The 16,961-nt window shown below is 38.4% G+C and overlaps 1 protein-coding gene across 8 annotated transcripts in view; it reads right to left on the reverse strand.

Moving 5' to 3' along the window:
• Nucleotides 1-2,752: 2,752 nt before the first annotated feature.
• fat2 (FAT atypical cadherin 2) overlaps nucleotides 2,753-16,961 on the reverse strand; it is a 150,797-nt gene continuing 136,588 nt past the window's right edge. For 7 of the 8 annotated variants that reach the window (XM_037076689.1, XM_037076686.1, XM_037076688.1 and 4 more), the window contains 4 exons: nucleotides 15,168-15,267; nucleotides 14,886-15,034; nucleotides 14,063-14,334; nucleotides 6,309-6,805 (listed from right to left, as the gene is read on the reverse strand). In XM_037076689.1, the coding sequence (XP_036932584.1) occupies nucleotides 6,309-6,805; nucleotides 14,063-14,334; nucleotides 14,886-15,034; nucleotides 15,168-15,267 (1,018 nt within the window). Of the gene's footprint in view, nucleotides 6,806-14,062; nucleotides 14,335-14,885; nucleotides 15,035-15,167; nucleotides 15,268-16,961 lie in introns of all 8 variants that reach the window. The other variant, XM_037076687.1, reaches the window with a different exon arrangement.

A 16,961-nucleotide genomic window follows, 5' to 3' on the forward strand; every position in this document is an offset into this window, starting at 1 on the left:
ATTACTGAAGATGCATGGACTACACCGTGAACAGTGAAACTTCTTCTCTTTACCATTTCCACTGTATCAAACTGCAATCACTGGATAGCTTACATGTTGTTGTTGTCATGTCCCAAACAAAAGTGGCTCAAAAATTGTTATTGTTGAGCTGCAACCAAGCAGGATTTTGACAATAACACTGGATGTGTTTACAACCTGGCACAGGAAGTGGTTGACACTTTCTCACAGCTGTATGTGTGGTGAATTTCTTTTATTATTATTTGTTATTATATTAATGTTTTTGCCCACTTGCTTACAGATTTTCTGGCTATTTGTGGTGAAGAACCCTCCAGTCAAACTGACGTGATTAACAAATAATTTTTGCCATGTTTTTAGCAAGATGATATTTGCTACCTGTGTGAACAAGGGCTTTTAAGCTGTAGATTGCTTGTTAGCTTGAAGCTAGGAGGACTCAGTTCACTAACCAGGTGTTGTTCTGCTCCACCTCTGATTTTTGGCTTGGATGGAGTTAGATGCAGTCAAGTATTGCCAAGATGGCAACAGCTGGAGCCACTGATTTTGAGCTTCAGGACTTCTGAAGATGTCTCTTTGGGCTGGACTTAGTGAAATTATAACAGGAAATTCAAATTTTGTTTATTTTAATTACATTTTTTAGTGAAATTGTAATTGATGAATCAAAAAAATCTCACAAGTCCTGCCCTGAAACTTTCAGCTGTGTGTGGTTAGCAACATATTGTCAAAAACAGCTGTACTGGTAACACAGAACACTTTGATATTTGGACTATGGATCCAGCAGTGCTTCAGGGTTGTACTGTAGTACCTTGCTCATTTGACGTTCTCCAGATTTTTGTGTTTGAGTACTTCAGACATATTTCATTACTTAGATTTTTTGATTGATCTGATGGAGCTTCCTCTGCATTCATATCTTTGGATCCAATATTTCTTTTAATTGCCTTTCCCATATGTGATTGTGTGAAAAAACAGAATTGAACTTGAACTTTTGTGGGTTGTGATTTATCCCCCTTTAAAATTTAGCTGAAACTAGTAAAGTGCAGCAACTATCAATTTTCTTTATCCAATAATCTGTTGGTCATTTTCTGGATTTACTGATTAGTTGTTTGTCTGTAAAATGGGAAAAATGTGAATCAGTGTGTCCCAAAGCACAAGATGACGTGTTTGCATGTCTTTTTTCAATCTACTGTCATAGAGCAACCCTGAAAATATTCACATCTGAGAAGCCAAAATCTGAGACTTTGCGCATTTTTCCTCAAAATGATTGATTATCAAAATTGATGGCAAGTAATCAATTAATCAACAAGACAGTTGTATTTAGACAGGATGAACTTTTTACCTGTGATACCTGCGTGTTTTCAGGGTTTCTTCTTTAAAAAGATCACTGCAGATGTCGATGTTTTGATGTCAGATCCAAATATTCGTGCAGCTACAAAAGAGTTTGAGAACAGGAAGTATCTGGTTGTTCAAAGGAATTTAGAAAAAGATAAGAGACACTTACCAGAAGAAGGGGTTAGAGGGAGAAGATGTAGTTGTGGAGGGGAGTAGGTTCACCCAAATAAATAAACACAAATATATCATCTGACGATGTATTTCAGGCACCAGGCAACAGAAATTAGAGCAGTGAAAGTGTATGTCGTCTTTGATATACAGTGTGCCATAGCTACCTCCCAACACACAGACAGGAAGACACACAGCTTATCAGGTAGTGTCAGTAACTGGCACAAAGTTGCTGACTGGGTCAGATAAGGGCTGCTTCTGTTGTAATGAGAGTCTGAAATACTCAGACAACGAACTGTCTCATCTTAATCTCCACACCTCCATCTTTCGCTTCTATTTCTCCGTTTCACACAAACACACAATCTTTCATCCCGTCACACTTAAGTATTCAGAAAATCTCAGACTGCCAGACTCAGGCGTTCGCTGTGTCATCCTGCCTTCATATCCCGTTTCCTCTTCCCCTCCCTGTCACACGCACACGCAAATGCACGCACACAAATACTTGAACAGCTTCTGTAGGAATGTGGCCTGAGCTGAACTTGTAGTTTCACAAATGTGTTGGAGGAATTAGATTATTATTGCAGCTTCTGCTCATTTCCTGCATCCCCTCACTGTTTTACATCATTGTAATCGTTTAAGTGAATTATGAGATAGTGAGCAAAAGAAAGTGAGTGAATGAGATACATACTTGAATGGTCTTCTTAAAGATTACTGTGTATAAATCTCTTTCAGAATCTCTTTAAGGCTTGGATTTTGCTTGATCGTCATCAGTGGGTGTAGATCAAAGTATCTGTCAGGCGATTAGATCAGCTTTTAACCTTAAAGCTTTTAACTTTAAACTCATTGGGTCAGTCCATTATCTGTGTGCAACTTAGTCGTGACTCACTGCTGCACGGCAAAATGTAAGCCTCCAAGTACCGCTTGCTGTTCTCTTCATGTAAACTACTTCCTATTAAAGGCTAATTGATCAGGCTTCCAACTGTTTGCCTCAGTGAACTTCTCAGTTGATGTGTTTGAGACTAGCCCAGAAAATGACTTTACTGCCTGGGTGACTTGCGTCACCGATGTGCATGGGCAAATTCAAATTACCCATGATTTCCTCTGATAACACTAATCCTGTCTGGAGAAGTTTTTCACTTCCTTCCAGACAGTTACGAAACCCACATTTGTGAGTGTTTTTTTTTAAACCAGGTCTATTTTAAAGGCTGCTGGAAAAAGCACGACACAGCAAGAGGTCTGCTATCTTAAATCAGTTCATGGAAGATAATATCTTTATTCATATTCTCTTTACAATATTGAGAAACAAAACAGAAAGACGGCATCTTAATAAAATCTCTCACAGAGAAACAACAGAGCAAAACATGGGGAGGCCCACATTGATACAAAAATAAACTTTATGAATGAAAACAAAAGTAACTTACATTCAACTGAAGTCATTCTGCACAAACTACAACAGCAACACAGATATCTGCAGATTATACATTTTTAGTTTGTACAACAGATTGGAAAAATGTGGTTTCAAAACAGCAGTCACAGTTCAAACACCAGTGATAGACATCTACATTAACCCACAGCAAATGTCACTATGGCAGTTAAAAAGGATTTACTGACACATTCTCAGATTTATTTAAAAACTTACAAATCTGAAATGGAGATCACCAAAATGGGATTAATTTGACAACAGCAGGAACAGAGTTATACAATGAAAATGTTTATTTAGTCAGCCTGGGTAAAAGTTGCTTTGTTGATGACTTTTATTACATTTTAGGATACTCTGCTTGGATGATAAGGTATTTATTGTGTCTTGCGTGACTTCTTTTGTCTTGTTTGTTGTCGTTGTAAAACATGCTCTATGCTTTCCTGTTTCAGACAACATGATCTGGACTGTGTGCATCAGATAAACTGCTAAAATCTGTTAAACTTCAGGATGCTGCTTATACTGCGGGAGCCACGGAAGTCTAATTACTCTCAGTTCTCCTCTTTTCAGATATGGTGCCAAAGCTCAGCAGCAGCGCAGCGCGACTGCAGTAAAAACAGCAGTGCCTAAATATGTTATCATATTTGCAGAGTGTGCTTTGATTTGAATTCATTATGGTGCCAGATGAGCGATATGGCAGCTAGGACTTCAAGAATAATGACAGAGACACAGTAAAGCCTTTTTTTCCCCTGTGAAAACCCTGATGTCCATTCACACGTTACAACAAATGCCTTTTTTCTAGTACAAGCATCGCCCTCATGACTTGTTTATCTGCCCAGGCTCCAGGAGCCGTGTTCAAATTCAGTTGACGCAAGCTTTGATATCACAAGCATCATCTGCATCCCTGACACGTTTACATGGAGGCAGCAGCAGTAAACACTGTGTACACATTCACCCTGCGCTCTGTCGTTTGCCAAAACACAAACTATCCAAACAGCTGGAAAATCCGATTTGTCTGTTAGATCTGATCTCTGAAGCCGTCGATCTGCACTGGAATTCACAAAGCACCTGATGAATGCTTTGTGTTGTGTGGACTGTGTAATCACACGCTGACAGTCATTGTTATGCTAACGTGCATTGTATCTAAACACAGTGGCTGTCATACTGTATGTTTGTTTAAGTATTAAAACAGGGACAATCCATGATTTCCACAGTAGGTTTCCCCAAGGTTCAGTTAATCAGAAAACACTGCATGAATTCTTTTAGACCTGAAATTATGTTTTAATCGATTATGGTTTTAGTTTGTCGTGGCTCAACATAAACTAAGAAGTCACATTATGTTTGTTATGTTATGTTGATATCAGTTTCTCAAATTTTGAATATCGTTTTCTTCATTTACATCAAACATTTCATACTCATAATCCTAAAACAGAGAATTTTGGAGCAAGTCATGGAATACATTTTTCATTTCTTTAGACTTTTATCGATTAAACAATTTAATCACTCAAACGATAAATAAGAGATAAGAGCTGAAATGAATAGTCAATGTGCAGAAATTAATTTACAGCTACTAAAAATTAGAGCCTGGCTGGAACACATTTTTGGGGGCTGATGTCAGTACCGATAGCAAGCAGTAAAAAATAACCAAAATGGATATATTTGCCGATACACGCACAGTTTTTAAAATGATCCCACAAATGTGTTAACTAAATAAAAATGACAGCATGTACACCAATACCAATATATATATATATATATGATATGCTCTACTTAAGAACTTGTTTTTCAGGGAAAGTCCAAAACCCTTGTGAAAGTAGTCTACATTTTAATTTAATTGTGAATATTGTTGGGCTGCTAACTGTCATACAGTTGATTTTAGAAAATGCTGTTCAAGCTAAACAGAGTCTCTGCTATCCAGTAAAACACATTCTCCCCTCAATATGCTGCGTTCTGCACAAGTTCTTGACCAAAACAAGCATTTCTTTTATCTCAGGCTTGCATATTTACACCATATAAAATGGCTGCATAGACATTTCTTCACTGCTGCAGAAACTGCCCCACATTAAGTGTTCCCTTTATCTTTGAGGGCAGCAACACTGCAGAGCTGAACTTGATCACAAACACTAATGTCTCCTCCAAAGAAAATACTGTAATCTAGTTCACACTGATAAAAATCCACAATTCATAATCTACAGAATTAACAGTATGGGAACAGCACTAATATCACTAAAAGTTAAAATACGCATTCACATTCACGACTAACATCACCTTGTCCCTCTTGTTTATGGCTTTCATCTTTTTTTTTGTTCTTTATGAGGATCCAGCCCCCTTCATTGTAACAGACAGCAAGAATAAACAACAGCAACACTAAGCAGATTAAGAGTTCAGTGAAATATTTGTCCTACATGAAATGTCATTTTTAATACGTTTCAGATCTGAAATAATGGGCCAATATTAGACACACATCAAATCTGTGTGTTTGACATTTTTGCAGTTCTTTGATGAGCAAATACATTTCACATGGACACAAACACACAGCAGAATGTGGATATGCTAAAACCCTGCTGGTGATTTACCTTTCATACAATGCAACAGTCCTCATCAAAGCTCTTTATCGGGATTTCATCAGGTAGGCATTTCTGAGTGAGCGTTGTTGGCCTAATGGCCACTGTCATGGAAGCGGCTTTTCTCATGTCTGCTGTCGCACATTCAATCACATCACGCTGCATAGTAAACATACTGTTATCAAAGTTTGCCTGAAACTGATGGTTTTAGAGCGTTTGGCTTGTTGGACGTGAGTGTTTGAGAAGTGAAATCCAGGAGATACAGTTTTATGGACATGTTTCAGAAGCAAATTCCTCTTCTTAGTCACATTCTCCCAAGTTGAAAAAGTCTTGAGTTTCGCCTCATTTTTCATTTGGAAACCGTCCACACTGAAGTCATAAATACTGTTGTCTAAAAACAAGATGTCTAAAAACGACCTTAATGTTAACGAGTGCTCTTGGCAGCATCTCTTCAACAAAGGGATGAACTTCTGCAGCTGTAACCAAGGAGTCCTGAATTACCCCCGTCTAGTGAGGCACAGCAGGACTGCACCACAAAGTCAAACAAATGAAAGACATCTGAACTATTGTTTCATGTGGTGCTTTCATCTCTATCAGAGTGGAGAAGAAAGACTCAGATCTCACAGTGAGAGACTGCTGAGCTGCTGTTAGTTTAAAAAAGTCCCATCTGAGAAGTGTGCTTATACATAAAGCTGCCTTAGATTGGAGTAGAAGATATGGTTGTATGTACTTCTACTGTTTAGTTTTCCATGTAATCATTGGAATGGACGCAAATTGCCAAAAAAAAGACGTAGGCTTTTAACCAATACTGTGTCTTAAAACATCACCTCCTCACAGCTCCCATAATCGCTCTCCACCATGCTCGACCCGTCGTAGCTGCGTGGGTTCTGCCCTGCTGGCCTCGTTTGAGGCTGGGCAGGGTTTGGTGCCGGTGGTGGGCTGGCCTGCTCTGCATACGATGGCATAGCCACGCTCAGACGCATGCTGAGTCTCTTGTAGCCTCCTGAGACGTTGTCCAGGCTGCGGGTGTGCTGGGTGGGGTAGTAGCTGATTGCGGTGTACTCGTTGGGGCACTGGGAGCTGGGAAGAGGAAGCCCGTCTGGACCCAGGAAGTCGTCCAGGTTCTGGTTGCTGTAGCAGGGCGGTAGAGGGGCGCGGCGGTCACAGCGGTCCAGTGGGAACGGAAAGCCACCAAATCGAGAGTTCCGCCGGGACTCCATGGTAGAGGTGGAGTAGGTGTCTTCTACGATGTCAAACTGGGGGAACTCCTGGCCTGCTGGGCGGCCGTAGTAGTCAGGGTCTGCAGGATAGACTGAGATGACAGGACAGAAAAAGAAACATCAGAGTGGTTCATCCCCATATATTATTCACGTCTACTAGTTGCGGATTATTTCAAAGTTGGAAAATAAACGTATCATTTCTTTCTGGAGGACAAGAAGTACCAATCCCAACACACCCCTTGCCCATACCACTTACCCCCATCCCTCCTATTTGTGCATTCATGTCTGGGTGTCCCGATTCTTGTTAGGATAGGGTGAAGTGTTAGGACTACATGTCCATATGAAACCTTTTCTGCTCTTATCTGCTAGATTGTATACTGACTATTATTATTATTATTATTATTATTATTATTATTATTATTATTATTATTATTATTATTATTATTATTATTATTATTATTATTATTATTATTATTATTATTATTATTATTATTATCACTCTTGCACAACTTGTAATCAACTTATCAAGAAAAGAAATGATTTTAGGTAAGGCAGCCCCCCATGCTTACAATTGGACATATGAAGGTGATCTGTATTAAAGGACATACACTACTCTATGCCAGTGTTTGTCTACACTAATCAGAGTAAGAACTTCACTTTTCAGCTTTCAGACTGGACAAACAACTCTAATCAGCACTTAATGTCACTGATAGATTAATCTTAATAAACATTAGGACAGTCAAGGCTGTGTAGGGTGTTTAGGATGGATTTGTGCAAGTCGGGGGGTTTGAAGAAGACTTGATTATTTGCATATTTAATCCTTCACTGTGGATTTGAAGTGCTCTGGGTTTGATTAGTAGAACGGGGGAGAGGGGATGTCTAAAGAAAGCTCAGTGTCCTAAAGTCAAGGGGAAGCACATCAGTTTAATATTACAGGCACAAGACTGATCCAGACTTCTAATGACTGCAAAAGCAGAATAATCTCTTCTTAGATAATCAGAATTATAATCAACGTACACTGACAATTCAAGGGCATCCTTCATGATAAGCTCCTCCAGCTTTTTGTACCTCCCTGTGTGTCTGCTCTTTACACTTAATCACATATTTTCCCCAACCTTGAAACTGTTATTTAATGATAAATCTTGTCCTTTTCTGTGTGAAAATTCTGAATCATAAGTTACACCCATTTGATGACCTGCAGGTTTAACAACGGGAGGACTGTGTGGCAGCTGGAGAGTTGTTTTTCTGAGTTAGCCGGTGGAGCTTTTTGACAACCTTGCAACGATTCAAACTTCAGTTATTCAGACTGTCCCTTTCAGAGCGTTACCCACAACATTCTTTATTTGCAATTGCATAAAGGGTGTCAAACAGTGTGCTCAAAGCATCATTGAAGAAAACAGTAAACGTACTGTTGGTACTTGGACTTGGTGAAATGTTACAGATAGACGGAACAATTCCATGCAACTTCTTGATAACTGATTTAAACTGAATTATGGTGACCATTTTTTTTTTACATTCACTCGTTGCAGCTTCTACACTCTGAGGATTTGTGTCTTGGTTTGTATTACTGCAAATTTAAATCCCTTGGGGGGGTCGAACTTTTGGTCATACAAACCTAAGCTGTGTTTCCATTGAATTGTACAGCAAATTTGAAGCAAAATTTTGAAATGTCACAAAAATAATGCAAATTGGGTTTGGAGACAATGAACTAGGCAATACAAATTGGAGTTTTGTCCGAAGTTGGCTGTGTAGAGGTTATGCATGGCTGTAATAAACAGGGTAGAATAAGTAGAGGTGCCATCAAGAGATGTAGAAACTGATCTGGGAATTAGAATTTTATAGGATACTGGGTAAGACGTAGACAATGGTCTAGCTTTTTGGCTTCTTCTAGAAGTTGAAACAGCGGATCAGACATGTGACTTAAATGTTTGCTGTGTTACACAGTAAGTTATTCAGTAGATGTTACCATCTCCCTTTAAGCACATTACCTCTTTAAACAAATAAATAAAAGGCAATGAAAATGAAAGGGAGTACTTTTGGGTAACACTACTTCCATCAACCTTTTCACATGCAATACTATGAATACAACAAAGTCTGATTGTTTTGAGTGTAATAATAATAATTTATAATTGTTTTATAATAATAATAATAATAATAATAATAATAATAATAATAATAATAATAATACAAAAGAAACACATTTCAAAGATACTAATGAATTGAATTTTTTTACAGTTTCAATTCTATTTTAATTAGGCAAAGTTACTGTGTGGCTGATTGTGTATAGACTTTTTTATTAGTTCAGAAAATCAGGTATTGCATCGGCCATGCTCGCCTCAGTAACTGTAATAACAATAAAGCATTCGATATAATGAACATATATCCAGAGGAGGAAGGTGTAGCAGCTGAGCTCATGCTGTGTGACTGACAGGGAACACCCCGGAGTGACGAGTGCTTAGCTGTAAAGATGGAAGGAAAAATCGGAAAACAAAATGAGGATTCTTGAGGATTACCTCTTCAAATTCCTGCACTTCATCCCCCAAATCTTAAACTAAGGAGGCAGGCACATTATACAGTTTGTTCAAAGAAAACGATGTAAAGAAAAAGTCTCCTGCTGTCACTTGAGTTACTGAGAATACTAAGCAGACTCCCAGCTGCTTGTTTTGTGAAAGAAAGAGAGAAAATGAGACAAAGTGGTGGAGGGGAGACTGTAAAGAAGATGAGAAACACAAGAGGGATCAGCTTAGGAGGCAGGGGGGGAGGGAGGGAGGTAAGGTGGAGGAGAAGAGAAAAAAAATCAAGAGACTAGAAGATGGAGACAAAATCACAGTGAGGAACAGAGTTGAGAAAAATTCAAGAGTAGAGAAAAAAGTGAAAGAAGTAGTGAATGATATAGAGTGTGGGAGAGACTGAGGTCAAGGGAGAGACGGGTAGGTAACAAGAGGGAAGGTAATAGAGCAGTTGCGAGGGAAAGGGGGAAGGCAAAGTGATGGTGAAGATGTTTCCTGGCAGCATCTTTAACTCTCCCTCTGTAGACATAATGTACTTCAAACAAATTGAACATTTAACTCAGACTCTCATTCTTTGCTTCTTATTTCCACACTTCGCACAAGTCTAGGAGAAAAAGAGCATTATTTTTATAGTTTGCACAGCTCAGTAAATAGTAAAACAAATAGAGCTATTCTTTTTCTCAAGCTGCAGAGAGCGGAGGACTAAGTATCTGCCACGGGCCGAAATATAGACAATGAATGAAGAATTATTCAAGTCCAAGCGGGAATATATTGTCCTAAAATTAATTCAAAACCACATGAAATGTGAACATATAGTCTGCTATGCATATACAATATTTGTATTTGTTACGGTCATTGCATTTAACCTATATGATGAATGTTTGCAGTCTCTGGGCTGCTGCTTTCAATTAATCAACTGAATGGTGCATTAAAGGGAAAACAAAAATCATAATTTGTATCGAACTTAACCTCGGCATGCATTTATCACAGTAGCTCTGGTTCACTTCAGTTTCACTTGGCTGCTGACCTGGAAAGATTTGAGAACCAGGAACATACAATTTAGGAAATGAATATTTAAAATCACCAACCTCAAAAGGAATTTACAGTCATGGTTTGTTAATAAAATGTCCTTTTTTTAAGTCATGAAGGTTGAAAAGTTCAGGGGCTAACCAAGGACACAATTATTGTGACACCATTATTTGGTGTTGGGTCTGAAACAAATGAATAGTTTCATTATTAATTAATGTTCATCTTAAATTATTTCATACCACAGTTTTGTCTATAAAATGTAAAACATTTCTGAAAAATCTCATAATTTCCAAGAGCCAAAGTGTCGCCTTTAAGTTGCTTTCTTCATCCAACCAACAATTCAAAACCCAAAGACTGTGCATTGACTGTCATTTGTCTGAATGGTGAACATTTATAATACAACCTTTACAACAATTTTTATCTTTTAACATTTCTCATCATTTTAAAGTATTTTATAAATGCAGTGAATGCGGCCATGAATTTGCAAGTATGCACCTCTTAAAAAGCTGCTTAATGGGGCTGTGAAGTAGAATGCAGTGACGGCAAACCTAGAGATATTTAATTGCTGACCATCTTTATATAAAAAGTAATATCTTCTACAGATGTATTCCTTCAGTAAAACAAGAGTGCTCCTACGTTCCCTTTTTTCAGCTTGCTCTCTCCAGCAGCATTTCATTTTACCATCACAGCATTTGATAGCCATAAAGTGTTTCATTATGGCTGACAGTTTGATGAGGCTCTGTGATTGGTTATTTCATCACCATTTTACTTCACCCTGCAACTGTTTTATAGACTGATACTTTCTTGACTCCAGAATCTGTAACCTCATCGACCTTAGAATCACTTGAACTGTCCACTAAACGTGTCAAGTGCATTCAAGGGAAGCCATAGAAGATTTAGATGTAGGGTCACAGGGAGAACTAAAGCATACAAGTGTAGCAGATTCAGCCTCCATCCCTTCTTAACAACAAGCTGGATAACAAGTGAGGAACTACAGGAATGCGTCCTTTATTCTCTGTGATAAGGTCAAGCAGATGAATGACCTGCCAGGCAGGCGTTGCCTGGGGAGCGATGGCATGACCGATGTCTGATCTGCCTCTTTTCATCTGTTTCGAGAACATAGCAGTGGATGTATGAGTCACAGCTCAGCTGAATTGATTTCTTACATGAGAAAAAAAAAAAAAGACTTCACAAAAAAGGAGTGAGAGAGAGACAAGGAGGACAGAGAGAGGGAAGAGAGAGTCATGACAGAAGAACAGAAGAGGAGAAAGAAATCAAGCGATAGAAGGAAGGAGAATGAGACAAATAGACCAGAGGGAGATGGGGGAGAGATAAATGAAGAGAGACAAAGGGACGAAAGGTACAACAGAGGAAAAAGAGTGATAGACAGGGACACATAAATGAAGTCAAATACTTTAACAGTCCCTTCTAATTTCATAAATTTGATGATAAATGTGATGAATGACACCTTTTCAAAGGTGTTCAAGAGGCTGGATCATTAGCTATATTGGTGCCCCTAAATTAATATTCAAAGCTACTTGTATCTCTGATTGTGGTTATGATTCATGCACAAAAAATGTGTATAATACTTACTTTATGTTGTGTATAATGTGTATTATTAAGCTGAATTTATGTGAAATATTAAAAAATAATTCACATAAAGTACTCTATCGGCAATCTTTTAAGTGGACAGACCAAATCCTTTTCTAAAAGCTGGTGTTTCATGGAGGGGCCATATTTTTTAATCTTTTTTTACCAGATAAAACTGTTGTTCCACCAACACAAAAATTTTCTGATTTGCTTCAGTCTCCAGGCACATTTCATTTGTTCAGTAACACAATTAACTAAACTGACAGGGATTGAGAAATTGAACTGTAGTGATAAAATAAATATAAAATGAGTAGTTGTAAACTATTAAATAACTCACCACCTTGATTTTAATGAAAAATAACTAAAGCTCATCTGATTCCAGATCCTTTACTGTGATTATTTTCTAGTTTCATTTGAAGACGTCATGTTGGGCTTTGAGAAACAATGATGAACCTGTTTTTTTCTTACATTTCATAGACTAAACAATTGATTAATCAAGAAAGTAATTGGCAGATTAATCAATAATGAAAATAATTCTTTGTTGTAGCCCGATTCAGAGTAGGAGAGTAAGGGAGTAAGTTAAAAAAAAACAAAAAAACAAAACAAAACAAAACATGTAGATATTTAGAGAGGGAGACGGGAGAAAAAAACAACATGATGGTGAATGAGGGAGGTTATTATATAGAATGAGATGGAATACAATATTGACAGTCAATCCAAAGAGAGGAGAAATAGATGGAAGAAGAGAGAATCAATCGCAGGAGGAGAAAGTGGCGAAGACAAGCTGAGAGATGAAACATCACCGTGTTGTTTCCTGATGTTATCACATCCAATCAGCCTCGTCTATGAATGTTTCATCTTCCAGATTTTAATCAGCATCATGTGTTGACAGACGACTCTACAGGCGGCCCCGTGTTTCCCATGATGCACCACTCCACATGGCAATTAAAATACTTGTTTACAATGACCTTGAATGACTGAATAATTCAGCCTGTCCTGACCTTTTTGTGTGAGTGAATGTCGAGGTGATTTAGTTTACCGCTTATGTTCTTTTTTCCCTTCAGTGCAGTTGACATTTTCCCCACTGATTCTGTGATGAGTGCTGCAATTAGATCATTTTTTACCATTAACTTGAAATTAACTTTGCCACTTACAGCTGACAAAGACACCTTAAATTAAAAATACATGCGTGAGATGGGTTAGTCTTGTTCACGATGGAAGACGTATAAAGTGAAAAGTGGTGGATCGACTGATATGTTTATTTCAGGGCCGATACCTATGATTAGTAATCAAGGAGACTGATTTTTGGAATCAATATATATTTGCAATAAAACACTGAATCTTTGTTACCTTCATTCACTGGTTATTATTCTAACTTCTGACACTGAGTTTACCCAATTACTTTCCTTCAGTAGAATATTGATGTACTTTACTTGAGTTTTTACATATTCTGCAACTTCATACTTCCACTCTGGTTACAGGTCGCCTATCAACACCAAACAACAGAGTGGAAATATGTTGCGACCTGTAACCAATCAGATAGTGTTGTGGGTGACAGTGATGAGTTTGATTCAACCTCAAAATATAAGAGGATATTTCACTCCTTGGTGACATTTTATTTTATTTATTTAAAAGTGTCAGTCTCAGTTTGATCGATGGCTGTATGCGTGATCATTTAAATGCAGTGTTGTTAGTATCTGTGTAAAGTTTTATGATAGATATTTAATGTCTCAATATCAAACTTTACAGTTTAGTTTGATGACAAATATAGATAATCTGAGATAAATTCAAGTGATATACTGACCCAGCTGATTTATTTGTCAGCTCAGGACTGCCCAAAGTGTGGCCCGCAGGCCAAAGTTTGTCCACTATAAGATTCATTTTGGCACCCCTGAACAAATAGTGACCTTTACAAAAAGTACAAATCCTCAGTGGTTATGAGGTAAATTGTTCTTTAAATATGTAGGATCCCTAATTATTATTTTTCTTAATCTAAAAATGCCAGACACTTTGCATTAGGAAGTTGGGATCAAAGGGCAAGGCAATACAATAGGTGTCTGGTTTTGGCTTGTGGCCCATAATAATAGTGCATCTATGACTGAATTACATATATGGCAAACACTAAGAACGTAACCAAACATGAATGTTTTTCTTTCACAAAACTAGTTTGGATCACTACGTTTGCTCGGTCATAAATCATAAAAACATGTGATTGCACACCTTCATAGTCCATGTCCCAGTGGTTCTTCCTGATGGAGTCGTTGTCCGAGCTGGATGGTGGCCTGGCAGGGAGGTTGGGGGCAACACTGCACACAACAGGCCCCTGCGTCTTCTGAGAGGAAACCCCACTTATTGAAGAGCTGATCTGGCTTCGTGGCCTAAGCGACCTGAACGGCGAGTGGTCAAGGTCATTGACCAATGAGGTCATCTCTATGGGGTTGGCTTCCTGGTTATCGGCTTTGAGGCTCTTAGCCAGACTGGGCTGGAAGTAGCTGTGAGTGTGAAAAAAGAAGCTGTTTATTAATCTTAATGGAGGAATTACAGATACACAGATTCCTGCCTTAATTACTTAATAGCTTCTTTATTTAATCAAAGACAGTTTGCTGTATCAGTGTTGATAAAACTTTGTAAAGAAACATGATGACTAGATGTCAGAGGAGAATGGTGAAACTTCTGTAAGATCAATTTTTACTTTGCTGAGTTGCAAGTAAAACAGGTTTCCAAGAGTTTCCTCTGAGATCCCAGTTCAACTTGACAGTTGTATAATTGAAGAAATCCAGTTTCTGATGGATTAAAATTCTCAACAGGGTTCTTTCAACGGGATACTTCCCTCTTGGATGTCCACTGGATGCACAAAGGCTTTATAATGATACACAGAGCAGAAGGTCAGGAGAGGTACAGGAGAGCTTCTGCTAATTCAGAATCTCCTGGAAAGTTGTTTTTACAGTTTGTACATCTGTAGTCTTTTGTCTTGAAACATAATCTGGACTGATGGAATGGGTTTCAGGACTCCTGAACTTCTTCTTTTGACACAGAAACTTACCCATTGGAGTCCTGGACACAGACAGGCTTTTTCTTCTTCTGCTGAACGTAACGTTTCCTGATGCAAACGAAGATGCCGACCAAGAAGAGTAATCCCAGCACGCCGACACTGACCTCCATAATTTCCATATAGCCAATCATAGGAGATACCTGAGGGGTAGTTAGGACAAATGATGGGTTGAGTGTAACTTAAGATACCTCTGGATGTGACCTATCATTTCCAGCGACAGTCGTCTCAAAAACCTAGAACTGTAAATTATTTCATTACGTTGTTCTGGCTCACCTGAGACAGTGGGTCGCAGTGGATCAAGCCATCTGTTACTTTACAATCATAGCCTCCAGGACATGGATTGGGTGAGCAGACTTCAACCTGGTTGTGGCATCTATGGAAGGAAAGGATGTTGGATTAAGGACATTATGTGATGTGATTATGTGATTTTTAGTTTGCCTGTAATGTAAGGTTATTTGGTGGATGGCAGTGTTGCTGTTTTGCGCTAAATGCTTCTTTTAACTGAAGATTAGCAGGATTTGTTGTGTTAGCATGTCAACATACTAACAATCAGTATGTAATATACTACTATATTACCTTAAATACTTGTTTTGCATGTTAACTTTCATGCACTGAACATCCATTTGTTCATTTGTATTGCACCTCTCAGACAGGATCATATTGAATATGCTGCTAAATGACTCAGACTCAATCCCTTGGAGAACATGGAGAGAATGCAGTTCAGAACTTAGAAAAGAAAGCACTTATAAGGTTAGAGTTGACATTATTTTGTGAATATTGAAAGAGATTTAAATGGCCTGAAGCTAATGGATTTTTTTCTCAGACGACACAAGAATTATGCTGAAGAGATAAAAAGTTACAAACTCTCCCAAGATGGAGTGCATGAGTTCTGTTTTCAGTCACTTGCACTCATGGAGTCGTTTGGATTGAAATCTGTCAGTTTTCCTCTAATCAGTTAGTGTTTATGTCCTAATTGCTGAGGACTGAGAATATGGAGTGTGAACGAGGGTGCTACAGTGGGGAGCGGCACAAAGTCTGCCATCTTGGACAGGAATTGAAGTTTGAATTTGGTTGATGATACTGGAAGCTTCACTGCATCCCTCCATCTTCCAGGCCCATGCACAAAACACCACCCTGAGGACCCACTGGCAGAGCTCTGATTGCTAAGTGCTGCTGCTGTGATACTGACAAAACCTATCATTTTGTTTTACATAAAACTGCCTGTTGTTCTACTTCACCCTCTCATTTCTCAGGTGCTGAATTCCCTTGTTGTACGGAACTAAATGTACATTCCAGCAATTACAGAATAAAATGCAGTTTTCAGTATGTTTCATGGACAAGAAGTCCAGTTTTGGAGCAGCGAAAGGTTTTTTGATAAAATACATTGTCAGACCTGTATATTTCTTTCTGATTGAATGGATAACTGTTCTATCAAAACACACATATTTGTTGCTAATTAATGTGACTAGTAAAATAATTATCAGACAGCACTAGAAAACCTTCACAGCATGATGGAACATCTATTTGTATGCTTTACAAGCCGTGACGCAAACTCCTACTTCCTGCAATTATGATCCACTGGTGGTCATTTTTCATTCACTGACTTAATCGGAAAAATACCTGGAAAGCGGACCGCTGTTAATACCTGCAAGGAGAGATGCAATTCCACAGGCGGCCTTAATGAAAGGACGAATATGCAAATGCTGCAATAATTTTATCTGAACGTGACTGTTCTGTTTGTCAGCCAAAGATGGTGTGAGTGGAATGCAACGAGCTGGCTGTAGCATGATGAATTAAGTGTGTGTGTGTGTGTGTGTGTGTGTGTGTGTGTGTGTGTGTGTGTGTGTGTGTGCATGTGTATGTGTGTGTGTGTCCAATCACATACGCATGCAAATTCAAGGCCACGCATGTTTTCTTTTCCAGAGTACAAGCATGTACTTCAATGCAAGTAATGCTGCATATAATGATGGTTGTGCTGTTGGACCTTTGTATTTAGTTGGCCTTGTTAATAATACCTCTGTGTGTCTACTTATGAATCTGTGGGTGAACGTTATCTGTGTAAGCACA

Source organism: Acanthopagrus latus, chromosome 18 (assembly GCF_904848185.1).
Source record: "Acanthopagrus latus isolate v.2019 chromosome 18, fAcaLat1.1, whole genome shotgun sequence".
Classification (NCBI taxonomy): Eukaryota; Metazoa; Chordata; class Actinopteri; order Spariformes; family Sparidae; genus Acanthopagrus; species Acanthopagrus latus.